Raw genomic sequence first — 26,491 nt, 5'->3', positions numbered from 1 at the left:
CAAGATTGATGTTTGCGGTCTATATCTGGCCCCAATCCACACTAAAATGCCTTTATATTCACTGGACATACCGAATAAAAACAAAGTCTGTTGCAGTTTTAATTAAATATAAGGACAAACATTATTTTAATATGAATAACAAGACTCCTCGCAACCATCCACTGCTATGCAGAATTACTCATTGATTTATACTGAGATTTCTTTAAATGTATGTTTAATAAATGTAGCAGAACAAAGTCTATCCTAGTAGTATGTCTTGGCTGTTTCATGCTCCTGAAGAGTAATTTCATTAATGAAAATGTAAAAGCAGTACCCAAAATTTCTGTGGTGACTGGTGGCACAGGCAGCAAATAATCAGAATCTTTTCTAATGGTTTAACTTGATCTTAAAGTTCCTCACTGAAAGATTGCCATTTGTGAGAAATATCATGTTCTTAGAATGAAAGATACAGTATTTCCTGGATAATCCGCAAACATGAAAAAAACATGCAAATGCAACGACTATGTAAGTTTACTTACAAACATACACGACATACATTTGTTAAAGATATACTAATAGGATTTAATATAAAATTTAATACAGTACATAAACTGTTCTCTGAAAAGTAATTCAACAGATAGTAATGATATTGTTGTAAACTTCAGGTTTTAGCAACAATTTATGTTAATACAGTAAATAATATGCCATTGATATATTTATTCCTTTCCTTCAAATATTCTAACTTTTACAGCAGATTTTTGAAAGTAGTTTTTCTTTTATTAATTTAAACCAGACACCCCTGGATAATCGGAGGTCTACTGTAATCTGTTCTGGTTCAGAGGCAGTAAGCTCCTGTGAAATTTCAGTCAGTACCTAATAGTCTAAATGGTGCAATATCCTGCATTTCAGTTTTTTACTGAGGAAGAAACCATATATTGGCTACACAAGATTGGGTGTAAAGTGTGAGATACTGAATTGTTGTAAAATCAGCATATGTAGAAGAGCTGCACTTTGGACCTCAGCTCAGCCACTCGAGAAATTTGCATCCTTACATACAACTCAGAAGGTACACAAGAGCCTGCTAGTGGACCCTGTCCTAAGACAGGCGAATCCATTCCACATCCTGAAACCCTTTCTTTAAAATCAGTTTTAATATTATCTTCCTATCAATGTACAGGTCTCTCAAGTGTTTATCTCTCCTGTGCCTTACCATAATTTTGACATGGATACCATGGACAGCAAACCTGGTGTGTGAACACCCAAGTTGATAATTGTGTCCTGTCCACTTCTGTGTTGCATCTGTGATGACATGTTTGTGGGATAATTTCTACCATTCCTGCTTTTCATTATATGTAGGATGCCATTTCAGGCAACCTGTTCCTGCACTGTTCTTATAAATAAGTTTGTTCCAGCAAGTGCATATACATTCAGATATATTGGGGTATATCTGAATAAATGTAATATTCTCTCTACATATTTGGCTTTTCAAATTGTTGAGCTCTTTCAGGTTATTCACAATAATATAGTATTGCAGTAATAGTCCTGAGTGTGCAGTGTAAAATATGTTCATGCCATCACCATAATAACACACTATAATGAGTGCAAATTAGAAAATTCAGCAATGCAGACACCCAAATTTTAATTTTATGGTAATAATGACAGTCTCTGAGCCCATACTGTGATCTTTAATGCTGCTTTTACAGTTACGTGCATATCCAGTGTTTAGTTAATGGCCCATTTTCTAAATGTATCTGGTACTGATTGATGTTGAAATATAATATACAGGAAAGTTGGGGGGGCAGACATAAACGGTTGTGATCAAGACTTCAAACATAGCATGTTCTGGCATAGAATCAGTATAATGCATAGTGCAGATACTTTCTGATATCCATACATCAGTAGTTGGTATGGAATGTACCATCTCAACAATTTCTTCCATTGTTGGTATGTGGGGATTAAGCATTTACTAAATCGGAATCTTCATTTGGTAAAATGGAATACAGTCATGTCCATTTACACAGATGTTTTTCTGAAAATTCACATACATTAATGTGTAAATAAACAGCTGATATTCTATAGAGGGGTTGAACCCCAAGTGATTAACAATTCTTGACATTACTAACTTATTTTAAGCTCATGGCGATATATTGCTGATGAGTGTACATTTGGGTGTTGGCACTGTACCATTAAATTATAGACATTGTCTATATACTTGCTTCTTGTTTTGTGTTAGTATTAAGATACACTGTCTCCATCACCCCCATCATTGCCTTGCCATGTTCATGTAAAGAAATGGAACATTTTCTTAATCACTTTCAACTGAAAGTATGTAAATGAGTGCACACACCTCATACACTATACTGATTTTATAGTCCCCCCAAGAACTTTTTTAAAAAGATTTGTGTATATTTGTGGTGGGGAGGTTGTATTACTACAGTACTACTGGTGATATTCTCTATGGTTGTAATTAAAATCTATGAAAATTGTTAAAAGCTGTTATTTTTAATCACAATTTTAAGATTATTCCAAGCCATAACATAGATAGGACAAACATTGTTTTAGGTGCTGGGATATTTGGGGGATGTAACTGCAATCTAAAATGCATTCAGGACAATAAAATATATTGGACATTTATTTAAGCTTAATGTAATTCCTTACAATCTCAGTATTTCCTCTTGCATAAGAGTATAGAAGAAAGCGTACATAAATATATTTTATATGTTGTGTATGTCTTGAATATTTCATATCAAATGAGTGTACTAAAATGTTGGGTGACCAAACTTTGAAATGGTTGATCACGCAAGAATATTTTAGTTTAGTTTATTTATTATATGCTGCTACACTGATATTTAAAATTTTATTAGAACTGCTAACTCTTTGTATCTAGATCAACATGTGATACATTCCCTGTGCACCCATGTCCTTCATTAACAAGTGTGGGTCAAAACAAGTTGAGTTATAAAGCTGTCAGCATCAAAATCTTAATTGAAAATGAAAAGGAGATGGATTGTGGCACCTGAAAGATGGTATTACTTATCTTCAAGAGAGATATAACTCATATACATAAAGAATTCTTGAGTTTTGGGATTAATCACCAAATGGAAAGTGGAATGCAAGTCTTTTAAAATAAATGTGGTAAGATATACATATATTTCATCGGCTCATACAGTTACTAAGTGAATGAATATTATCATAAAAAATGCAACAAACAGTTTTAATAATTTCTTTGGTTTATGGTAAAATAAGGAATGTAAATTCATTCTTACAATTGTAAACAGACAATTCATCTTCATTCATCCAGAAAAAGTTACAAAGTTGAAATAATCTTGTCCTCCTGCTCCTTTTGTGCTGGTATGTAGTATGTGTGATGATGGTAAAAGTTCTGTGGTAGTGAGCCTGGCATCTGCTATATTAATGTATACCTAATTATTGATGATGTTGCATACAGAATAACAGCATAATTAAAGTAGGCCAGCATAAGGAACAGAATTAGAAATACAACACATGAAAATGAGTTAAGGAAAGATAAACCTTTTAATCCAAAGTTGTAGGAAATATTTAAGTTATGCTTAACCCTTATCAAATAGGCATGCAGGCCTTCAACACCATACCTCAGGGTTGCCAGTGGGACTTTTAACTCCTGAGTTAACAATTTCGTGATGTGCTAGTGTGATGCATACACCATCTGATACATAATGACAAATGTTTTCATGCAGCAACTGACAACACAACACTATGCTAAAAGTCACCTTCAAAATCCTCCTACGAAAGATAGAACCAACACAGATAGGAATGTTTACATTTTATAATGCTGTACAGATTTGACATGCTCTGTGACTCAATCACACATGCTGGTGTACAGGAGTGTGAAGATAAAGCCCCACACTTTGTAGACCTTTGTACTTCATAAGGTTTCAGGCTCCAGACTGTGGAAAGAGCTACTAAAGTCCACTGAATAGGAAGGTGGGTGAATCCCAAGGCTGGTGCATCTAAAAGTTATATAATGATTTTAAAAAATAATGTGTTAATCAGATTTCCAGCATAAAAATGGCATCATCATCATCAGGCAAAGCAAAGTTAACATTTGATGAAGGTAACTGCTGAACTGTTATAACTTAATCTTTACACATGTTTTTGTATGATTTTTTAATGTTTTAATCTTGTATTTGTTCTCCCATCCCAACCTAGATTTTAACACAGTCATTTCCCACCGTGGCCACATTACCCTGTTAAAAAAGTAGGCAAAAATAATTATTAATTCATCACAAAGGAATTTCTACATAAGAAAGATAAAAAAGTTTATTTGGAAATCCATGTAAGCCTTTCATCATGATAATTGGTTCCCTTCACAAGATGAATCACATATAGGCCTAAATGCAGAGAGAGAAATAATTTCCAAGATCACCAACTTCCAAACTTAGGGGATCACTGATGCAAACGTAACTGTATTAATGAAGAAACTGTTTAACCATGCCACAGCCATAGCTCAGGCAGTCACTAACTCGCTTCACACTACACAGGCCTTGGTTCACACCTAGGGCAAGTAGACCATGTGGGATGTGGTATACAAAGTGGCACCGGGACAGGTTTTCTTTTCTGATTTTCAGTCTTCCCCTGCCAATTTCATTCCATTACTGTTCCACAATCACTCAAGTATCATCTGGGGGTTCAGCCTCAGGTCCACAGAAACAAAATCATCTTTGTCATTTATGAAAGACATTCATAATGAAAAGGATAATGTTCATTTCTCTAACACCATTCCCTGGCTGCACACATTATTTATCAAAGGACCAAGTCTTTTGTGTGAATAATTTTGCAACCGTGTATTTTATGTATACCAAAATACTATTAGCTACTCCTATTGTGCCAGTCCATGTACAAACTTTATAAAAACCGAATAACTCAACCACGCATCAAATGATATTCCATCCCTAATCTTTACTGCAAAAGATGCACTTTTCTTGAAACTAAACTATTAACTACGTAATTAAACATATCAATTTAAAAACTATGACTTAACCCGATATATTGCAAGGATACTGACCACTCCACGTTCCCATCTTTCTACCATGTAGAGTTCTGTTACCATTAAGTACCGAAAGTACCAGTAGCATAAAAATTTCCACGCTGACTTAATCATCTTTACGCAAATAGGCCAACTTTGAAATTAACACATTTAAGATTATGTGACAACATCAAACACTAAATTTTAATACATGTCCATTGTTTCCTATGTGTAACAACAACAGCCAGCCTTATTATTTTCGCCAACGTAACAACTACAGCCAAAACGCAGTTGTGTCATGCCTTTCAGAAGGCTGCGACTACTTCAACTCGGTTCCTAATAACATGTGCATGGTGCTGCTGAAAGCAGAGCATGACAACTTTTGTATCTTACTTCAATAACATCTGTAATTCAATATGTGTATATCAAAGAATATTATTAATTCTATTAATAACTTTAACAAACACATTCAGAGAAAATACATAAACGTTTCTGAACGCACGTTCAGGGTTTTGTAACTGAAATAAGGGAACAGCACAAGATGAATTCCGAATATAATTATCATAGAATACCTATCTTCACTCCGTGAAATGAAGTTACGTTCTTGAAAAACATTCAAGTCATGAGAGATGTCGCCAAGACCCCAGCTAATTATTATATAAAGTATGCTTCACTTCAACCTGAATATGGAAGCAGTTCGCTCTTAGGAAACGTTTGTATGTCCCTGCACGTCCACACGGCGATCCACAAGACAAGTTCAGACAACTCTGTGTTGTGAGTGAAGCCATGTAGTGCCTATACGTATTCAAAGAACAGCTGCGGATTTACATACATTGTAAAAATTAAATTATGACTTCACAAATTCAAAGTCTGAAGGAGATCCAGAAAAATAAAGAGAGAGTCCATCGAAGCCGAAAGTAAAGACTAGTGTATTATAAGAAATTCTGAAGACGGCTGTCTTCAGGATTGTAACACCGTGTAGTGTGATAGGAGTTTATCAACATTTCATACTCGTACATTAAAAAGTAACCAATAAAAATAAATCTAAATCCCAAACAAATAATCAATTAGAAATTCCCGTGAAAAGAAAGTGCATACCTTGGTATCGATAAGACTGTCTTTTGGGTTTTCGATGTTGCGATAGAAGCATGGATCCTACAAATATGAACTTTATCTCGTAGGCACAGTAAAACATTCATTACATCATCCGAACGCAGAGAATTACATGCAAAGCACACAAGATATCACCAGTCGATCATCACTCATCTGAACAAATCAGCTGTGTGTGTGTGTGTGCGCGCGTAAGCACGTTCTGTAGTCGCGTGAGTATGTAGAAGGAAGTTGAAAGCTGGCGGCAGTTTTATATGAATTACATATATAATTCTTCCGGTAATTAGTGTATTTGACTCCGCTAATTAGGTATGTGGTTTCGTCTTTTAGTTTATTTTAGAGCGCAAATAAGCAGAACAAGGATTGGAATTCAGCAGAATTGAGAAACGGAAGCATATAATTTCTGAAATAGAAAATGAGAAATAAGGAATGGAAAACTTGTAGCCACAAAATCACAGAGGCAGTGAACAGTGTGACTGTCTGTTGTATGGGGGTGGACCTCCGTGTAACTTCATTTGTGTGCTCTATGTGATTGTTGTTGGGTTGAATTTTAAGTGGTAAACTCTGTATTACTGAATCAGACAGGATTACTAAGAAAGGAACACAGCATCTCACGTAATACTACAGTTAAATTCATATATACTAGGTACAAAAGGTACCATTATGTTTATAATATGTTAGAACAGTGATACCATAACTGTGTTCTGTTGAACTATTAGATTTCCATAGGAAGTTGTCAGGGGTTCTGTCAGATATTTTATGATGGATTTAATTATGAATGCCAACTGATTTATAGTATTTAAATTATAAATCTAGAAGTTGTTTGCCTCCAAGTAAATCCTTTGAGCTGAAGCTTTGCTCTGGAAGCAATGGAAACAAGAATTTAATACAGTTGCATATTTCTTTGTATTAATTTCAGTATCATGGCAGAATCAGATTTCACTGAGTTACTTCATGCAGCTGAGCAGTTGTCAGCTGAAGTGGAAGGGAGTGGTGATCTACCAAAAGTTGAAAGAACATTACGCCAAGTTTTAGAAGCATCCACTGAATTATGGTCAAGAGTGACACAAACTGGGGCACAGGATATTCAAGCGTATGTATTTACTGTCAGAGGCTAGACAGAAGCAAAGAAAGCTCATCATGATCATGATTTAAGTGAATCTATCTGATCATGTCTTAACCTTAAAAGAAGGGATTACTTTCTTTGTTTGAAAGCAGTCTCAGAATTACAGTTATTTTTTTAATTTTAGGAACCCTTATCCACAATTTAGTGTTGAATTTTTCACAGCTGATCTGCTGCTCTTTATATGTGTTGCCTGTTGTTGTAATTTTCTTTATGCAATGTGTACTAGGTGTGTGTGTGTGTACTATAAAATGGAGGCTCTGTATTGGAGGATTACTTTGAATGGCTTCTGCCATTTTATTTATTTATTTTTTGTTCCATTGTAAGCAAGGAACAGTTGTCTTCTCATCTTCCAGTGTTGTGCTTAGTTAATTACAGAGACCGTTTTACCATTTACTAGTCTTTTTTACCAAATATTATTATTGTGGCTGGCTGTCCTGCTTCATAATTAGGAGGTCCCGTGTTTGAATCTGAGGCAAGAGACCAGTTGTTCTGACCAAGGTTTTCCTGAGTTTGCTTAGTCCTTTCAGCAAAATAGTTTAGAAGTACCTTAAATTAGAAAAAGATCATGACTTCTGTCTACAGTTCATCATTCATAATATGATGCTACATAACCTGTATTTGTATTCCTGAGAAATGTAAAAGTAGTCTTTGTTCTTCCAATTCCAGACATTTACTTTTGGGCTCAAAAGGAGTAGATCTACCACAGCTGTCACAAAAGCTTGAGGTCTTGAGTGCTCGGAAAACATTTGAACCTCTTGAGCCAATTCCTGATACAGATATTCAAAGTTTCTTAAAAAATGAAAAGGAAAATGCTATCTTGTCAATTATTGAGGAGACTCACAGAAGTGTAAGTATCCATGCCTTACTGTCTTTCGGAAAGGACGAGGTACAATATATTGTTGTTATTTTTAGTTGGTCCATGCATCTATACACCCAGTGCAAGCCAGTCAGTAGTGATTGACTACTAGGAGTATGGCCTGAAATCAGTTCTTGGTAGGAGTGGGGATTTTTTAACGATGTCCAGACTGATTCTGGGTCCCACTTAGCCTCATCTCCAGTGGCTATTATGAGCCCACGATTAAACCAATCAGAATGTGAATCTGGTTGCTCACCTGCATCTAGTTACAAAGTATAGAGTGAGTGGAGTTTTATCTCTACACTTTCTGTCCTATGAATAAGATAATGAACCCCTCAGATTCCATAAAAGATGGGAAATTTTACTAGCTTCTGTTGCATATAGTTGGTTTGCTTGTTTGCTGTGTGTGGCAGGTGTTTAATAACCATTGGAGCTGAATTATTTTTAAATTAATTAATAATATCTTACCTGCATATGGATGTTTGTACTGTTTCAGTGTTTTGATGATACAGAGAAACTGCAATGGGAACACATTGAAAGTGAATGGAAACAGGAAAAACAGAAGGCACTCAATGCTCTTGCTGGAACTTCCGAAGAGTTTCTCAACCTTTCTCTCCAACCAGAGGTTAAAAATAAATAATTTATCTATATAATTAATAATTCAGAGGGTGAATATCACTATAAAAAGAGCCATTTCAAACCATTTCACCACACAACCAATTTATTTCAGCGGTGCCTAAGTGCAGGTACATTTTAGTATGTATTAGAATCTCAGTAACAGTTTTCTCAGAAGACATACTTTCTCATGTTATGATTTTTTTTTTTTGCAGTTCTTGTTCACCATCTTACATTTAAAGGTATCTTTGAATAGATATGTTATGCTAGGGCAGAAATTGAAATAATCTTACAACTTTTTATAAGACCTCTGATATCATATTTCATCATCCATTATTAATTTTTTATCTATTCATAATCCATTACATTGTTCTTGAGTTGAAACATGTAGATGGACTCAATCTCCCCTGTATACATTTCATTTATGCATATTATGTAAAGAACACATAATAATGTTGAAATTGTGATTTTAGCCCTCGATTATCAGCGACACCCCAAAGAGTGGACTTCGAAGTCTGCTGGATAACCAGGAAATGGCATACGCAAAACAAGTGATAGACTACAATAAGGTTGTGGTTCAAGGAATCATTCGGCCTTCTCTAGTAGATAAGTTTTCTCAAGTTGCAGAGAGCTTGAATGATAAGGTACAGTATTAACTGAATGTGTCATCTGTTGCTTTGCATGTAGACTTTTGGCCTCATGCTTGAAAATTAGAAGTTATCAATATGTTAACTCTAAAGGCCAGCCATCTAAAGTTAAGAATTAGAGATTTTTGGTCATTAAGGAGTTGAAGATTATTGTGGGAAGAAAACAGGATTCATTTTTTAATTTGTTAACCTTACAAATACTACCAGACTACATGGTACTACAACCCATAAGACAGCCATCTTTGTACTGATCTGCCATGAGAACCTCAATCCTATTTTTGACAGATCAATTTATTTTACAAAGTACAGGGTGACTGAATGCAGTCACTCAACCCATACTATCAACTTACTTTTCTCACTAAGTACAAGAATTGATACAACATCGGTTATTTCTGATGCAAAATATATTGGGTATATAACCTTGAGTTGTCTGTGAACTGTGTTGGTTGTATGCAAGCTGTACTGGATGACCAGGATTCATTTCCAAGTAGGGATTTTTCTTTTTGCCACTGTGTCCATCTAATGCTAAGGCAAGGGTTCTCAACCTCTTCCAGACCTGGGGGCAACATTCACCCTTTCCTATCGACTTGCCAGCTGCACAGTTTGAACTAGAGAAGCTACCTCTTAATTTCTGGAATTCCTTTTTGTTTAAAATTCAAATTTCACTATCTTAAGTAAGTGTTGCTCTTGATATAATATGCCAAAAGTTCTTTTTGTTATGGCATCTATTTTGCTGTATCTTTGTAAATGTATGTCAGTATCTCTTCTCAGTCCCAAAGTCATATTTTATAAGCAGGTAAAATTAGATACTTATTCTATTTCTTTTCCATCTGTTTCTATTTTTAATCCTTGATTATTTCTTTAATATATTTCCATTATTTCAATTTCTGATGTGGAAGTTTTCATATTATATTTATATGAATTTTGATTGATTATTGTTTGGTTGGTATGAGACTAAAAGTGATAAATAAGATTTTGTCACTAATTTTATTTTTGTTGGTTTAAGTAAGTTCTTGTTGTTTCAATTTAATGAGTGAAGCTGTTTAACTGCAACAGTTGTATAGTGTCAGAAGTATGTTGCTGTATATAACAACTTGTAATTCATGTCTGTTACAGAAAGTGAGTGAGTTATGGGAAATGGTCTCCTATATGTCAGAAGTTCCCCCGAGAGCAACAGGTGATCCTTTAGCTTCCCGGATGCAGTCACAGATCAGAAATGTCCTCATCTTTCAAGCCAGGAAATATCTGGAAGACAGGTTTGTCCAGCCACAGTTTCTTACTAGTAGTGGTTTATGTTAATTTGTCACCTCCTGTTCAATTATGCTGCCAAGTTGAAATATTTATGATTTTCTTAATGTGTTGATTTATTTTTCATGGGTGATGTATATTATGAAATGTAATTATAATACTTACTTTTCCGTAAAAAGCAGGAAAGTTATTGGCCAGATAATGGATTGTCAGCTTATCAAGAATGATTCTGCTCCATGAAATTAGTATTTACCTGTATGTAGTGTGTATTTTTCATGGCCCCAACTAAGACCTTGTATAACCAGTGCTGGTATCAAAGATGACTGTCTTTGGGATGTTACACCATAGCCAACATCTTCCACTCTTCTAGTAAGACTTCATTGTTTTATGTGTAGCTGTCATCTTCTGTGTTGCATTTTGCGATAATTTCCCTAGTATACGCTCGTGATGACATTTTATTCAGTTATTGTCATGTTCATTTCAGTGACATCTTGAAGCTTAGATAGTTACTTTCCTTACCACTAGAGATCAGGACCACTGGTCAAAGTCGCCCTCAGTTATAATGTCTTAAAACGTTTTTTTATGTTGAACACTTTTCATACTGTATGCTTTAGTAGTATATCCTTTAGACTAAATGACTATCTATATAGTTTTTCAACTTTGCATATAATTTTTGTTTATCTTGCATTTTTCTTAGGTGTCTGTCTTAGTAATTTATGTGCTGTTGGTTATAACTTCATGTTATTCTTTCTAATCTGTTTAGCTATGTTTTGCTGTTTATGGTTTTACTGGGACTCTACTTTTAAGTTTATATTTTTCACTTGGGTGTTTGGTATTATCTGGGTGATGTATGTTCCAGATACAGGACATATATGACTAGTGTTGTGATGGGGAACCTCCAGCAAGCCCGCCGAGGTGGTGTACCTGGAACATTTCCATTGGTTCGTAGTTTTGTAGCAGTTCGAATTCCACCAGGCATGACAGGTCTAGAAGATGGCACTGTGGAAGATCAACCATTTTGGCCACTGGTTTATTATTGTCTTCGTTGCGGTGACATAGCAGCAGCCTTGTATTGTGCCAGACAGGCTGGGTAAGGCTGTAGACATTTTTATTCTTCTAAATTTTATTTCGTAGGAACATTGAAACATACATCACTTAGTAAGCCTTAGAAAGTTTATTATGTTTATGTATTCAAAATTGGGTCATGTCAGTACTTCAGGATCATATTCCTGAGGTCATTAACAGTTGGAAATATCTTATTCTCAGGTGGTTAGGAGCTATGGGTATTTGAAATTCAAGATTCGTGTGTCATGTGGCTTCAAAAATTTGATGATTGTAGTTTCTCTCTTTTGTTTTCTTTGCATTCATATACCATGTTTTTCATGGAAATCCCTGGATTTGCAAAGAGCCTCTTCTGTCTGACCCAGCAGAGTAGTCATTGAAGGTGGGAGCAGAGCTAAAACATAATGACTTTATTCTTAGTATACTGAATGATGAATGAAGCTACAGAAACAGCAATACTGAGTGGAGAGAGTTAATTACTAGGTCTTTGAATAATATCTCATTTTTATTTACAGATCAGGGATGGATGAGTTCTGTTCAGTATTGGAAGAGGTTATTAACAGCAAAGACAGAAAACTGAGTTCTCGATTAGAGACTTTGATAAAGTTCCAGTATCGTCGACATATTAGAAATACCACAGATCCTTTTAAGAGGTAAGTCTTACAAGGAGAAATCAGCTCTGAGGATCCCCAAGAACATTTAGTAGCTGACAAAAGTAATATTTCCCCCTGTTAAGAATTCTGAGGGAATCTACAAGCAGATACACATTTTCATCATTTATGAAGTTCTTATAGGATTGTAACTCTTAAATTCATTTATGCTTTTGTGCAAATCTCCAATATTTTTGTTCTTGCTGTTTTGTTTCAAGCTCATTCATTTTGTCTTTCAGATATCTTTTTTCTGTTCATGGAAGATCCATTAGTTTTCATGTATTATCATTTTGCCTCTATTTATTTAACTTGAATTCTACAACCAATGCAGTTTAGCTTGCTTCCTGTAATCTAAAAAATTTTGACAGTATTTCATCAAACCATGGTTTTTGCTGGTGCATTCCAGAGCTGTGTACTGTGTGATTGGATCATGTGATGTGAATGATGAACATTCAGAAGTAGCCAAGGCTGCAGATGATTATTTATGGTTGAAACTTTGTCAGATTCGTGAAGAAGAAAGCACAGAAAGTCAGGTTACAGACAGAATGACTTATACTCACTTACAGTCTTTAATACTTGAAGAATATGGTAGGTATCACAATAAGGATAACTTTCTTAATATTATGGATAAGTAGTTCTGCTATGCGTTGTGGATGTTCTGACATAGTGCTGTAACATCAGTTTTTTGTGTTGAGGAACTGTACAACAAATGGGAGAACTTTAAGAGAGAGTTATGAATATAAAAGACACTGTCATTGTCGGTCCTCTGGGTTGCAACACCACGTGGAGTTGTAGGTAGATACCAGTGTTTTTGATAAATATTCTGCTTCCATCGTAAGTCCTGAAGATGGAGATGATATCTGCCTACAAGTCCACACGACATTACAATTCAGAACACCAATGCTGACATGTTCACTGCCATGAGAATCTCAGATCTTACAGTGAAAAACACTTTATTATCATATATCTGGGTAAAATATTGCTTTGATGCCTAATTCGTACGTTCATATGAATACTGGCTGACAGCCTGTGAACTGTTTTTCTTCACCAACAATGAAAGTGTTAAATACTTGTGTAAAAGAATTGGAGATTGAAAGTGTGGTGGCTGGATTTGGCTGCCTAGGAATGTTCAGTCATAGGCCATGGTGAACTTGATAATGAAACTTTTGGTTTCTTAAAAGGCAGAAAATTTCTTGGCCATCTGAGTGATTGTCACCATCTCAATAAAGACTCTTCCTTGGCATATTTTTGTGGGTTCTGTTGTGCTTTGTTTTATGCATATATGTATATGTCTTTATTATTTGATAAGGAAATATTGTCATATTATTTTTACTGTTATAGTAACTAACTGAGTGGAGCAGGGTTCTTACTAATTACTCAAGAAAATTTGGACCAGTTAAGGAAGACGTATTCTATATGCTGTTTCAGACATATTAATGAATGCAGGATATGTCTGAGTTATTGATTAATCTTACATATTTCTAATAGTTGTTTTCTTTAATTTAACATTTAGGTGAAAGTCACTACAATGCACATGAGCAACCACATGTATACTTTCAAGTTCTGATTCTTACTGGTCAGTTTGAAGCAGCAATTGAATTTCTGGCTCGTATCGAGAAACTGCGGGTTCATGCTGTGCACATTGCTATAGCACTCAATGAACATCATTTGCTAGGTATTCCAGCGAATGTTCAGGCTCCTTTATGTAAGTATATGGAAATCCTCCAAGGAGATTAATCTCATACATACAGTTACTAAATTGATACTTAATAACAAAATATTTCTATTCTCAGGGTACTAGGGTAGCTTAGTATAGTGACCAGATTATGGGCTGGATGCCTGGCTCAATTTGTGGCATGGGCAAGAGATTTTTCTCCTAGCTACTGCATCCAGACCTGCTCTGGTGTCCACCCAGCATCCTATCTAATTGGTAAAGGGAACTGTTTTTCCATACATAAAGTGGACAAAAGCTGACCACTACCTCCATATAGTGCTGAGGTCAAGAATGAGTGGAGCTATACCACCACTCCCCATATGTCTTCATGGTGTGGTGCTTAATAATTACCAAGGAAAACTCTACTTTAAATTTTCCTTCTCTTGGGGTGGTATTAATACAGTGGAATCTTCATTTAACCTTATTTTTTCCAAGGTGCCTAATTTTGACCATGAATCTACATGGCAAAGATCAGAGACTGTCAAACTATTGGCAGTGGTTTAAGACAATTTATTCTCTGAAGATGTACATAATATATGTTAGCATAAGGGTACATGTTTTGTAGTTGACTGAAGAGATTGTTCTTTGATTATCAGATCTTTATTGTCGTTATTCTTTAGATGTATATTCTTGACACAGAATACATGAAATGTACACACATTTGGGAAGTAGTGTCTGACTGTCTCCAAAACTACTGAATGGATTTTGGAATTAAGACCAACATAACTCGTGCTGTAGTACATAAGATGAAAATGACTCATTGCATGAGAAATGGGTACATGGCATAAGATGTAAATCTTATTAAGATGTACAGCTGTTATTTGAAAAGTTTTTTCACCTGAATATTTAACAGAATAAGGCAAGAACAATTTCTGACTCAGTGCAGTGTCGAGTTTGCATTGCGAATAGATTTGCAACAATGGATCTCTATTTTAAATAAAGGAACATCATGGCCAGTGATGAATACACAATTAAAAATATTATAATGCATCTGTATAATACAGGTTGATCAAAAAGTCATGTGTTGGGAATGTTCACTGTGTTCATTTACCCTTTTACTCATGTTTGATGTAACCTAGTGAAGATTTTCTGCAGTGACAATTTGAATGCACAGCTCAATAATTTATTTCAAATTCTTTTTTCGAAAATAAAAATTATAACACATGCCTGTCAGTATTATTACAACAACCAGTTATTTGAATGTGATAATGGCAACAAATGCAGAAGCAATGTGTGTGTCATTTCGCAGATAGTGGACATGTACAGTATGATTCTGGTTTAACCGAGGGTTTTAATTCCTCAGTAAAATTTATGCAGTTTCTTTCGTCCCAGTCCACTTTACCTTAGTTAAGTGTTCAGATATATTGTATCCACAGAGAAATAATAGCTAGATACTTCACTTACTGTACCATCAGTACAGTTGCCTCTAAAATACTTTTTTGTTACTTCATATTAAAAATAGACAGTTTTGACCATTATCAACACTTTCTGTCTGTATAAAATACTTTTCATGAGCAGTATTACTTAAGTTTTTTAATTAGCTATTCTTAATTTTAATTAATTTTGAATACAGATTTAGGGTCCATACTGTGATACGTCTATTTCATTGCCTCTTGAATTGCTGTAGTGTCTGTTGATCCTGGTGATGAACCTCCAGCTCGAAGACTGAACTTGGCTCGGCTCATCATGCTATATGTTCGCAAGTTTGAAGCCACTGATCCTAAAGAGGCACTACAGTACTATTATTTTCTTAGGTGGGTGATTTCAGCTAACAGTAATTAGAGAACTTTGTAACCTTTATCTTATACTCATATAGAATCAAGCAGAGTTTTAGTGGCAGTAGATTTGTATTTGATGGGTATATTGATTGAATCTCAGATGCCCTGACTAGCAATTATTGTAATTTTCCTTGAAATAGGACATACCTGACACTTCCAAAATCTGTATCATTCATGATCATCTTTTGATCTCATTCAATGTTGTAAACTCCTGCAAATGGAACATTAACTCATAACAATCACTCTGTCAGAAGAGTGGCTAACATGAAAAACATTGTAACTACGTACGGTATCTTGAAATGTATTTGTAGCAGAAAAATAACCCTTCAGCCAGTCACAAATTTTACATATTTTTGACAGTTGGTTTTAATTGTTATTAATTTTCATAGGTTTTTTCCATGTATTTCCAGAGTGTGATTTTTCTTTGTGAGGAAGAACAGAGTTTCATGAAAGGAACTTTTCTTTTGTACATTTTATGCTTTTTGACTTCTAGTATAACATTGAGGCTTGAATTGCTGTGTAGACGAAAGAGTGAAATTAATTATTTTTGCTACTACAGTGAAACCTCGATGCATCGTTTTCGGCGGGGGTGTGAGATAAAAACGATGAATGCGGGAAAACGATAGATGCGGGAAAGCATTAAAATTTTTAAAAAAAACAATGTTTCTCTTTCAAAGTTACTTCTTTTTACCAAAAAAGTCTTTAATGGACAACTGGTTTGTCGAAACTTTACGTTTTAGACCAAACAGAGCACTTTCCACGTTCAAAATGTTTTCCTCGTCACGTTCACTAATATTAAGCGCATAAAAGAACGACTTCACTTTCGCTAATGCAGCGTGTGCTTCGGCAAAGCTTCGGGCTCGCATTCGTCGTCTTCGTCTTCCTCACCACTCCAACCCCCTTTGCGGACAATAACAGGAAGAATGGAAATACTATTACTGCCGAACTCAACGAAATGTAGCTGTAGAAGACCCTGAACCGCTGGAAACAAGATGAACCAGAAGAATGAAAAGTGCCGCCAGCCTTTCCTTTGTACTTGTAATAAAAGCATTTGTGAAGAAATTCACACTGCACATGCCATCTGGCATCGCTGGAACGAAATATGAGTGCACCCTAATTAAAATCGTAAAATTTCTGACAATGAGCACCACTGACCCTCATTCCAAAAGAATGTGCTGGTTGGGCGACATAACAGGTTACCACTACTGTGTATTCCAAAAACATTGTGCGTCTTTCGGTATTAATTTATCTCAAAACCCAGCATTTTAAATTCTCAGAAACGATCATTGCGGGAAAATTGTGGGCCGGGACTAAGATTTTTGAACGATCGATGCGATAAAACGATAGTTCGAGGAACGATAGAAGCGGGAAAATGTAACATTATTTTATATGGGATGTATTCGGGACCAAACAAAACGGACGATGCATCCGGGAAAACGATAGTTCCGGGAAAACGATAGTTCCGGGAACGATGGATAGAGGTTTCACTGTACTTCAAAAATCATGTAATTTATGCCCAAAGTCTAGAAAATGCAGTATCTGGAAACTACAACATTGGATTCCTGGAACACCCAAAATCAGATGGTCAGAATCTCAAGAAATAAATAAATGATGTCTTGTGTGTCCTTAGTGCTAGTTCAAGGGGAATGTTGTGATGCTTGTACTAATACCTCTTGTATCTTCTTGTTGAAGTTTCATCTTCCACAAGTTGTAATTGTTTTTGTGTTCTTGACTAACCAGTACTGAATGCTTATTTGTATAATTATCGTGACTTCATTCCTGTGGTGGTTGCAGAAACATGAAGGGCCCTGAAGGTGGGAACTTGTTCATGACCTGTGTCAGTGATCTTGCACTAGAATCCAGAGAATTTGATTTGCTGTTGGGCATCTTGGAATCTACTGGTCTAAGACTGCCCGGTCTTATTGATACCTTTCAAGGAGTGCAGGTATGTGTGAATCTGAAAATGATTTTCTGAAACATTTTTTCTAATAACTTTCAAATGGATATTGAGCTGTTGGTTCTAATTTATTCAGCTGTCGTGGGCAAGAAAATTAATTTGTTTGTAGTTTTATTTAACAACGCTTTAAGTACCTTGATTGCGTAGCATTGAATGAGAAGATGACAGTGAGTAATGAACTGGAAAGTATGTAGAAGGAAGTGGTCATGACTTAATTTTAGGTACTATCCTGGCATGTCTGGAGGGACTGAGGAAAACCACAAAAATCCTCAGTTAGGATAGCCAGTTTCCAGGCCAAGATTTTAAGCCAAGAACTCCTGAATAAGAAGCAAAATATCTAACCACTTAACTACAACATTCAATCATTTAATCTGTTAGCATTGAAGGTTAGTGTATACAAAACAATAATTTTGCTATTTGTTTTTCTGGGTGTAAAACAGTCTCTTACTTTGACAAAATAACATAAATTACAATTATTTTAAAAGTGCCTATAAAAATATTTGACCTAAAGAAATTATGGTGTATGTGAGTACTTTAGGGTGTTACATAACAAGGAATTTCATAATTTATACAGGTCATATCTCTAAGAGGCTGCAATAGGCTGGGCATGTAACTTGGACGGGGTGATGAGGAATGAATTCAGAATTTTTATGGGGAAATCGTTCTGGAAATATCCACTAGAAAGACCAAGAAGGTGATGAGATGATTCTTAAGGAGACTGGTTGTATTGGATGTGAGACAGAACTGGCTTAGATTTTGTCCAAAAGCAAGCACTGTTGAACCTCTGGGTTCTGTTTACAGATAATTAGTTATTTATGATAATATTCATAAAAATAATTTAATTAACAAAATTTCTCTTTTTCAGGCTGATACAAAGCTTATTATTGGACAGGTTGCCATGGATTCTGAAAGAAAAGGGATGTTTGAAGATGCCATTAAGTTATATGATCTAGCAGGTGTAAGTATGCCTTTGTTAAACAGTTTAGTGGCATAATGAAACCGTGTTTTGTGCTTCAGAAGAAAACTATGCCAGGAGTTCACTGTAATTCTAAATGGTTTTAACAGTGGTACATTACATTTAGTATTGCTGTTTCTCTGTATGTGATCTATCACTCAGTATTCTAAAACAGAGCCACTGTTTTGGGAGCTGGTTGTCTTTAGGTGTAAATGCCTATTCTGTCAGGTCCTGGATCAGAGTTTTTGTTTTAGAATAATGAAGGATGGATAAAGTCCAAATAAACAGTAGTACTGACAGGACTTCACTGTATACCAACATTCTATTGAAAGTAATCCATTATTGAAGCTATATATCAAATGATTTTACCTTCTTGTTTTGTGTAATAATTTTAAATTAATGCAAATACAACTAATTTTAGGTTTGTTATTAGTTGTAAGGTAGAGATAAACAGTGATGTGTTTATTTCAGAATCATGAAAAAGTTCTGGGTTTGATGACTTCAATGTTGAGCCAGGTGGTACATCAAGTTAATCGTCCTGGGTCCCTGCGTTCACGTCTGCAGGAGCTGGCAGACAACATTACGAGCCGATACAGGGGACAGCAGATTAATAGTTCTCCAGACATAGCGTCAACATTCTTTTTGTTACGGGATCTCCTTATTTTCTTTGATCAGTATCATGCTCAAGAATACCACCAAGCTCTTGAGGTAAATTCCTTATAACTCATCAAATGGTGGAATGGTCTTTCATATTAGTCCAATTCATGAACAGTAGATTATCTTTTGTGCAACTGTCACAAGCTGTGGCCTAGCAACCAGGGTTATCTTGACTCATTTATCATAAGTTGAGACAGTGTTAAAGGGGGGTGAACCTACTGTTTATTTCGGTTTTGCATCGTAGTATGTGATTATTGTTGTGTTTATAAATGGTACACCCTATACAAACTGACAGTTAAAAATGTATTAAATATTGCTTTATTTTGATTTGAATATAAGTATCAACTTACTGATACACAAATTTTGACTAACAGTTTGAATCCTGTGATGGGTTTTGGTCCAGTCTGTACCAGTTTAATTTCAGGTTTCTTACACATTTTTATATACTATGAAAGGTTTCCCAGTAGCATATTTATTCAGCATTTTCTGTTTTAGACAATTTCGAAAATGAAACTAATTCCCATGACTCTAATGGAAGTTGAGGAACGAGTGAACAGTTTCAAGCGTCTTGGAGAAGAGATATGTCGCAACATCCCAGATGTGCTGCTTGCAACAATGAATTTGCTTTATATCCAGTATAATAAGACAAGGTCAGTGAAGCAGATGTTACTTCTTTCATGATTCTGATGTAACACAGACAGTCCATTCTAGTTCATGTAACCTTTTCACCCCCTCAAAAATGATTCATCATACAAAAGAATTGGTATATAGCATAATATATATATTTTATCTAGCTGTATAACTTTTGACTAAACATTTTTGATATGGTGAATATTTAATGAAATACAAATAAAAATAGCTTCTGCCTCTGTGCAGTTAAAGTAAGTAAAGTTGCCCTAGTACTTTAGTACCACATCACAAAAGTGTATGGATTACTTTTTAAATGTTTCAGATCATATATATATATATATATATATATATATATATATATATACACACCTATCTGTTGGTGTTTTCTTTTACACTAAAATGTTTTTCATTCTTTCAGGGGAGGAGATGCAAACACTTCTGGCACTGGAAGGTTAGAAGATAAAGTATGTATATTTTACATTAAAGATAATTGAATTTATTCATATGCAGTTGATATCGTAACACTAATAAACTCTACCCTCTTAACAACTAATTTGATACACATATGTATGAAAACCCCTGGCCCTGTGTGATGATCAGCATTCCCAGTTGCATAGAAGAATATATAATTGTGTGCTGGTACAGTGCCACCCTTGTCCCATCCCACAAAAATTAACTTATATTTTGCTCATTTTCTTGATACCGTTTTCAAAGAATCTGTGTTACTACATCAATACTTGTAACACGTTACAAGAAATTGATTGCTTGTTCATTACAATTATTTTCTGTTCCAGCAACTGGCATATTTCCGTGAAAAAGCCCGTGCAATCACAAGTTTTGCAGGCACTGTTCCCTATCGCATGCCTGGAGATACCAATAGCAGGCTCGTTCAGATGGAAATTCTCATGCATTAGGAAACTTTGGCATGCGTGTGATTCCAATGAAGTTGGTGCATTGTCCTTTTTTTAAGGTAATAAAAAGTTTTTGCAATACACATTTTTAATACATTCTATGTGCATAAGTTTTAATCTACTGTCAATGTGACGACATACTCAATTATAATTCATGAGAGACTTAACAAATTTCAGTTTTACAGTTTATTTTCTTTTGTAGATGACCATTTGAGACTTAACATCATGACAAGTTGTTAGCATTTCTGCATCATTTTTGTGGGGTCCCAGGTTCAAATTTTGACCTAGAGGCCAGTTATCCTGACTGAAGGTTTTTGTGGTTTAACTCAGTCCCTCCAAGCAAATGCCAGGACAGAATATTAAATAAGGCCATGTCCACATCCTTCAGTGTCTTTTACAATCCATTATCCTGCCATTTTATGCATATAGTCTATCTTCTTATGCATAAATAAATACACTATTTCCTACACAGTAGTAATGAAGAAATGTAAAATCATGGAACATAAGAGCAGCTACTGGAATGCAGTTCCACATCCCTCAAAATATGTCACCTTACAAACAAAGAGTGTCTCTAATTCATTACGAGAATCTGACTGCTTTGAGTATAAATTTCCACAAAAATCAGTTGGCAATAATCTGGTTGCAGTCAACCAGTTTTATTTTTGTGTGTGTACCTGATGTGTTTGGCCTTGGTGCAATAAGACCAGTGTTTAGGGATTTACCATATTGGGCGACACAATATGCAAGTGAAGTTTCCACAGCATTTGAGATTCTGTATATTAACCTATAAATATAGCAGATCATTATAGTTATTTATATATATATATATATTAAAAAAAGTTCATCCACCAGCACTAATACTAACATGAAATTAACTGGTTTCACCATCTTTAAGAAACAAATGTTATACAGAGCACTTATGAATGCTCAAGATAAATGCAGAATGCTGTCATAGAAATGGAAGAATATGAAATAGGTGCCGCTGTCACTATATTGTAGTTATTCCGTATAAGCTTTCATTTCAGTAACGTAATTGTGCAATAATTACATATATTTTGATACTACAGTTTAGTTTGTGATATTGCAGTATAAAATATCCATTTTGTGTTCTAGTTTCAAATCACTCCATTTTAGTTTTTCCTTGATCTAAGATGTAACATTTTGTTCCCCATGCAAATATTGAATAGGGATACACTAAAATTGTTTAGAAACAATAACCTCTTGTCCTCCATGATTCTGCTGGATATGTTGCACTGCATGCACATTAAAATGTTTATGCCAAACTCTTCATTTTAAGTGTTGCTTCTCTGCTGTTTTCATTAACACGTATATTTAGTACTTTCCTTTTAATTCATAAACACTGATGTGAATCGTATCTGCGTTCCATCAACACAGAGTAATAAAATATATTTCAAGAACGTACTTGCCAAATCCATTCCTTCTGTAGAAGGATCTTTCTTTTCCTAATGTAAAATGCCAGAAGTAATACATATGCCTTTACTCAAGTCTTCCACTCGTCCATCTTTCATCTGAAAAAAAGTTCAAACAGTTAACAGAATGGTAAAATCACTCAATGCTTCAGCAGAGCAAATATCTGAGGTTCTCATGTCGGTGAAGAGGTTAACTGTAATCTTCTGAACTGCGATGCAACATAGTCTTGTAGATGGAATTTCAATCGCGTATGTTGCCAATTTCTGTATGGTATTTCATTTTCCTTCATTTATCAATTCTGCTGCTAATCACATTAGAACAACATGCATAGTAACTTACAGCTTTATAATCCAGGAACATTTCTTTGAAAGCTATGAAATCTGAGAATGTAAACAGCATTTCAAATACTTCACCGTTCAGCTCATTCTTTCGTGTCCTGCAACATACAGAGCCATTAAGAATATAAAATGTGATCCATTTTCTGCAATATGTTCACTCTATTATTGAGCTGTCTTGTGATGCCGATTTTTATCACCCTTAAAAATCCATCGACCTCGGCTAGGATTGAACCTGCAAACCTTGGGTTCAGTGGCGAGCACGCTAACCACTAGTCCACCAAGGGGACACAGTATGTCTTACTTGGTCTTATGTTTGAATTGCTATTATTTGCATCTCAATTGGGTGTTTCTGACAGGTTGCAGCAAAAGAAATTATCAGTCAGAACAAAATTTTCACACAAAATCATAAACAGAAAAATATGAATGCCCTTCTCATTCCAAACACATGCACTTAAACTGTTTTATCATTTATCATATTTACATATGTTAAATGTTAGAACTTACTGTAACTGTTCAATAAACTCGTCCATTGAAAAATTTGGTATCATCTTCACAAGGTGTATTTCAATATGCTTTTCAATAGTGTCAGTCTGAAACAAAAAAATTCTTATAAATGCTTCAAGATACTTTATCCCCACTGCTTTTTAACTTACTCTAGAATATGACATCAGTTAGTTTTAAGATAATCAGATACGGCTGAAATTGAATGGCCTAAATCAGGTGCTGATGACAGTTTGTTGAGGATAAAAATACCATAAAAATAACACAGAAATTTCCTGTAAGCCAGTAAAGAAACTGGTCCAAGACTAAAATAAATGTGAACATACCACAAAACCAAAATCAGTAATTAAGCAATGTATGTAATAATTTGAGGATGTTTCAGAGTTGAAGTACCTGGGAGCAACAAAAATAAAAATGAGATTCAAGATTAAATTAGGAGGACAATTTTTATTTGTTTGAAAACTGTAATAATTACAAATGTGGAATATCAGGAAATAGAAAATAGTGATTTTACAAGTAGTTCTATGTGAGTGTGAAACATGGTCTCTTACTTGACAGAAGAATAAAAGCTACAAATGCCTGAAAACAAACTGATCCAAAAATATATGACAAAAGGGTTAAAGTCTATGTACAGTTTAGGATGTTGCATCATGTAGAACTATTTGCAGTATCAGTTCACTGAAAACAAGAATCTCTTTATTGTAACTTATTGTGGTGTGGATCAAAACCAACATTACCACAAAATGGATAATGAAAAACCATTTTGGCTTTGTCAGGAGAAAACCATGCCATCTCATGTAGTTCATATGATCTGAATTTCAGTTATGAAACAGATATATGCAGGATTCTTACATATTCTTTGAAAATATTCATGTAACATAATTTGTTTTCCTCCTCATCTTCAAACTCATGCCAGTACTTTTCCATGAAACATTTTTGTAGTTCTTGGAAATTTTCTTCTGTAACAAAAATACACTCTGAATTTCATAATCAAGCTACTGGTAACAATTAATAACATCAAAGAAGTGCAGTGCATGAAGTGACATGCTGATTAATCAATTCCTTATGGCTATTCAACAATAAAGGTGTTGGTTACAGTGTAAGAGACATAGTTTATGTTCCAGTTTACTGTAACAAGCATATTTTTAAGCATGAGTTTTGTGTTGGATATAATGAAATTATTTTTTGTGGGAGACAAAACAATACTAAGGGCCATTTCTTTCCTAAGAATCCAATTATGCATTGTACAGTCAGTTGTGCAAATTGATTCTTTCAGGTCATAAATCCACTTTACACATAGAATATAGAGAGCGACATTCGAATACATAAATTATTAGTATTCATCGCCCTGATGACCTCTGAAACGTTGGTTAGCATCGACCATACTACACGGCGCAACAACCCAGAAGACAGAAATCTTCATACTCACTGCTGTGAATACCTCAAATCTTACATAAATTATTAGTGTTTATTTTATAAGAAGTATAGTAAGCTGTCTCACTTCTACACTTATTTTGCTTTATTTCTCAACAGAACTTAGTCAAACTAGAAGTTACAATCATCAAAAACTAGCATTTATATTCTTACCCATCAAAATATCTTCAATATGCCCTATGACTGAGTCAAAGAAGATGTCCTGGTCACTGGCTTGAGTACTTACTATTTCCAAGTCATCACTGCATTTACTTTCAAATCCTCTACACTGTTCTAAAACATAAAATTTATGTTATTTTTTGGTCTGATATATCTTATATTATGAATTACCAAAATGTAAAATATGTATCCATCTTAATGAAAACTTTTAAATTACAAGGCTAAAATCCTATGGAATGTAAATGAAATCTATTTTCATATATGCTGGTTTGTCTGCAGAGAAGGGCAGAATATATTAGCTCAAATCAAAATACAAAAGTCATTTTAGCAGCTGGTCTACCACATAGATATGCTTGGTTGAGCTTAATTAGAGTGCATTCTCAGTAAAAATCCTTATTCTTGTCAACATGATTTACAGTGGCCTCTCTCATGTGTATTGTCAATTTTTTCTAGGCTGAAGGGAAGAGAGAATAAATGTGGGGATATTAATATTACGAGAAAGAAAAAGTGTAATCCATACTTATACACATGCATTCTTTATAAATCCTAGATTATTTGTAAAAGAGCGTCAGGTATGTCAGGCAAAACTTTAGTTTACAGCCATACAAATAATGAGGTATTAGTGTCTTCTTTAAGTAATATAAATCAATGTCAATACATATTAAAGTGCATTAGCTCTGGTAATATAATTGACTTTAATAAGTTATGCTGAATTCCATATTCCTGTACTAACCTCTAAATCGTTTCATCATTCAGTCGCTAGAAAGGTAACATAGCTTAAGACAGAACCATAGATAGTAAATACATCATTGATGCGTAACTAAATTAGAAACTCTTTAATCATTCGACACACGGAAATTACATGGAAACAACCCGCTACATCCATCATTTGCGAGATTAGTAATAATCTACGGAATCCATTCCATTAGACATAGACCAGTATATAAGTACATTACGTGCTTGCCCATGAAAATTGCTATTCGTTGAAAACGCATCACGTCAATCGTTCGCATTATGTGAGATGTCACTACCCGACTTTCTATCATCTTTGAACACGGCTTGTAAATCAGCGTTTATATCTATGGCTCTACCGCTGTTGTAACGTTATTACATCAATTGTTTTTAATTCAAACAAATCAGTAAGCTCAAACCCAGACACATCAAAGCATTTGAAAACAGAAAAGTTCTGATTGTGTTACACATTTAATTTGATATACAGTCAACCCTCTTTACAGGATCTCCTATATACTGTCGTCTTGTTGCAATATTTGTTTTCTTGCCGTTTTACCAATGTTAAAAATGTTGAAGCACTTGATACCTTTTCACTTATATGATGACAATTGGCTTTCACAAAAATATTTTGAACTTTTTTATTTATGTGACAAGTTGTGAGGATAAATGTGACCCAATGGCTGTTGGTTGTCAATCCTTCTAAATCTGCTTGAGTAGTGATGATTATAATGTGGCCTGTGGGGAAGAGACCACTCCGAACAATGAAGATAATATTAAACTTGTTTTGAGGTTCTGATTGGATTCATCTGGCTCAGGACAGGTGCAAATGACGGACTCTTGTGAACATGGTAATGAACTTTGTTTCCATGAAAGACGGGGAATTTCGTGCCAAGGACTGCTGTATTGTTGGTTGGTTAGTAGGCTTATAGGTTGTTACCAGCATTTGAGAAGAACGTGTCATCTCCATCTTCAGAGCAAAACTAGGGTACACGGCAT

General features: G+C 34.9%; 3 protein-coding genes across 11 annotated transcripts; 1 reads left to right on the top strand and 2 right to left on the bottom strand.

Moving 5' to 3' along the window:
• Nucleotides 1-2,588: 2,588 nt before the first annotated feature.
• ghi (ghiberti) lies at nucleotides 2,589-5,498 on the bottom strand. The gene is made up of 2 exons (XM_087349534.1): nucleotides 5,032-5,498; nucleotides 2,589-3,510 (listed from the first exon to the last, which is right to left on the bottom strand). Exons 1-2 carry the CDS (start codon nucleotides 5,117-5,119, stop codon nucleotides 3,386-3,388), a joined length of 213 nt encoding a protein of 70 aa, XP_087205660.1. The 5' UTR covers nucleotides 5,120-5,498; the 3' UTR covers nucleotides 2,589-3,385.
• A 697-nt stretch (nucleotides 5,499-6,195) lies between these two features.
• On the top strand, nucleotides 6,196-20,981 carry LOC110837485 (nuclear pore complex protein Nup93). 6 transcript variants are annotated; one of them, XM_022079652.2, is made up of 17 exons: nucleotides 6,196-6,373; nucleotides 7,014-7,187; nucleotides 7,887-8,067; nucleotides 8,573-8,701; nucleotides 9,165-9,335; nucleotides 10,455-10,594; nucleotides 11,446-11,676; nucleotides 12,164-12,301; nucleotides 12,705-12,886; nucleotides 13,812-14,003; nucleotides 15,640-15,766; nucleotides 17,585-17,735; nucleotides 18,613-18,705; nucleotides 19,174-19,410; nucleotides 19,855-20,009; nucleotides 20,408-20,453; nucleotides 20,784-20,981. In XM_022079652.2, exons 2-17 carry the CDS (start codon nucleotides 7,018-7,020, stop codon nucleotides 20,901-20,903), a joined length of 2,463 nt encoding a protein of 820 aa, XP_021935344.1. In that variant the 5' UTR covers nucleotides 6,196-6,373; nucleotides 7,014-7,017; the 3' UTR covers nucleotides 20,904-20,981. The 6 variants fall into 6 exon arrangements, with proteins under 6 accessions (XP_021935344.1, XP_021935343.1, XP_021935345.1 ...); XM_022079651.2 differs by having other exon boundaries at nucleotides 6,197-6,403; XM_022079653.2 differs by having other exon boundaries at nucleotides 6,198-6,306.
• On the bottom strand, nucleotides 8,777-25,778 carry LOC110837491 (ADP-ribosylation factor-like protein 2-binding protein). Of its 4 annotated transcripts, none has more exons than XM_022079679.2 (7): nucleotides 25,497-25,778; nucleotides 24,758-24,877; nucleotides 24,023-24,129; nucleotides 23,174-23,259; nucleotides 22,671-22,767; nucleotides 22,324-22,429; nucleotides 8,777-12,042 (listed from the first exon to the last, which is right to left on the bottom strand). In XM_022079679.2, exons 1-6 carry the CDS (start codon nucleotides 25,513-25,515, stop codon nucleotides 22,364-22,366), a joined length of 495 nt encoding a protein of 164 aa, XP_021935371.1. In that variant the 5' UTR covers nucleotides 25,516-25,778; the 3' UTR covers nucleotides 8,777-12,042; nucleotides 22,324-22,363. The 4 variants fall into 4 exon arrangements, with proteins under 4 accessions (XP_021935371.1, XP_021935370.1, XP_021935369.1 ...); XM_022079678.2 differs by lacking the exon at nucleotides 8,777-12,042 and adding an exon at nucleotides 14,502-16,001; XM_022079677.2 differs by lacking the exon at nucleotides 8,777-12,042 and adding an exon at nucleotides 17,583-17,642 and having other exon boundaries at nucleotides 25,497-25,777.
• Nucleotides 25,779-26,491: the final 713 nt, after the last annotated feature.

This window comes from Zootermopsis nevadensis, unplaced genomic scaffold (assembly GCF_977971745.1).
Source record: "Zootermopsis nevadensis isolate Lab colony 2312 unplaced genomic scaffold, Znev_1.0 Znev_ptg000016l, whole genome shotgun sequence".
In the NCBI taxonomy this organism is placed as follows: domain Eukaryota; kingdom Metazoa; phylum Arthropoda; class Insecta; order Blattodea; family Termopsidae; genus Zootermopsis; species Zootermopsis nevadensis.
The sequence above is the reverse complement of the archived record's forward strand: the minus strand, read 5'-3'. Positions and strand labels throughout refer to the sequence as shown.

Excerpts from the sequence above, each read along its gene's own strand:
- LOC110837491 (XM_022079679.2), bottom strand. Across the intron at positions 24,130-24,757 it reads TATTGAAGATATTTTGATGG|AAGAAAATTTCCAAGAACTA; the intron begins GTAAGAATATAA and ends TTTTTGTTACAG. Across the intron at positions 23,260-24,022 it reads TGAATATTTTCAAAGAATAT|ACTGACACTATTGAAAAGCA; the intron begins GTAAGAATCCTG and ends TTTTTGTTTCAG.
- LOC110837485 (XM_022079652.2), top strand. The coding sequence starts at position 7,018 with ATGGCAGAATCAGATTTCACTGAGTTACTTCATGCAGCTGAGCAGTTG. Across the intron at positions 8,702-9,164 it reads ACCTTTCTCTCCAACCAGAG|CCCTCGATTATCAGCGACAC; the intron begins GTTAAAAATAAA and ends TTGTGATTTTAG. Across the intron at positions 12,302-12,704 it reads ACCACAGATCCTTTTAAGAG|AGCTGTGTACTGTGTGATTG; the intron begins GTAAGTCTTACA and ends GGTGCATTCCAG.
- ghi (XM_087349534.1), bottom strand. The coding sequence starts at position 5,119 with ATGATTAAGTCAGCGTGGAAATTTTTATGCTACTGGTACTTTCGGTAC. Across the intron at positions 3,511-5,031 it reads CATGGTAGAAAGATGGGAAC|GTTTATCTTTCCTTAACTCA; the intron begins GTGGAGTGGTCA and ends TTGGATTAAAAG.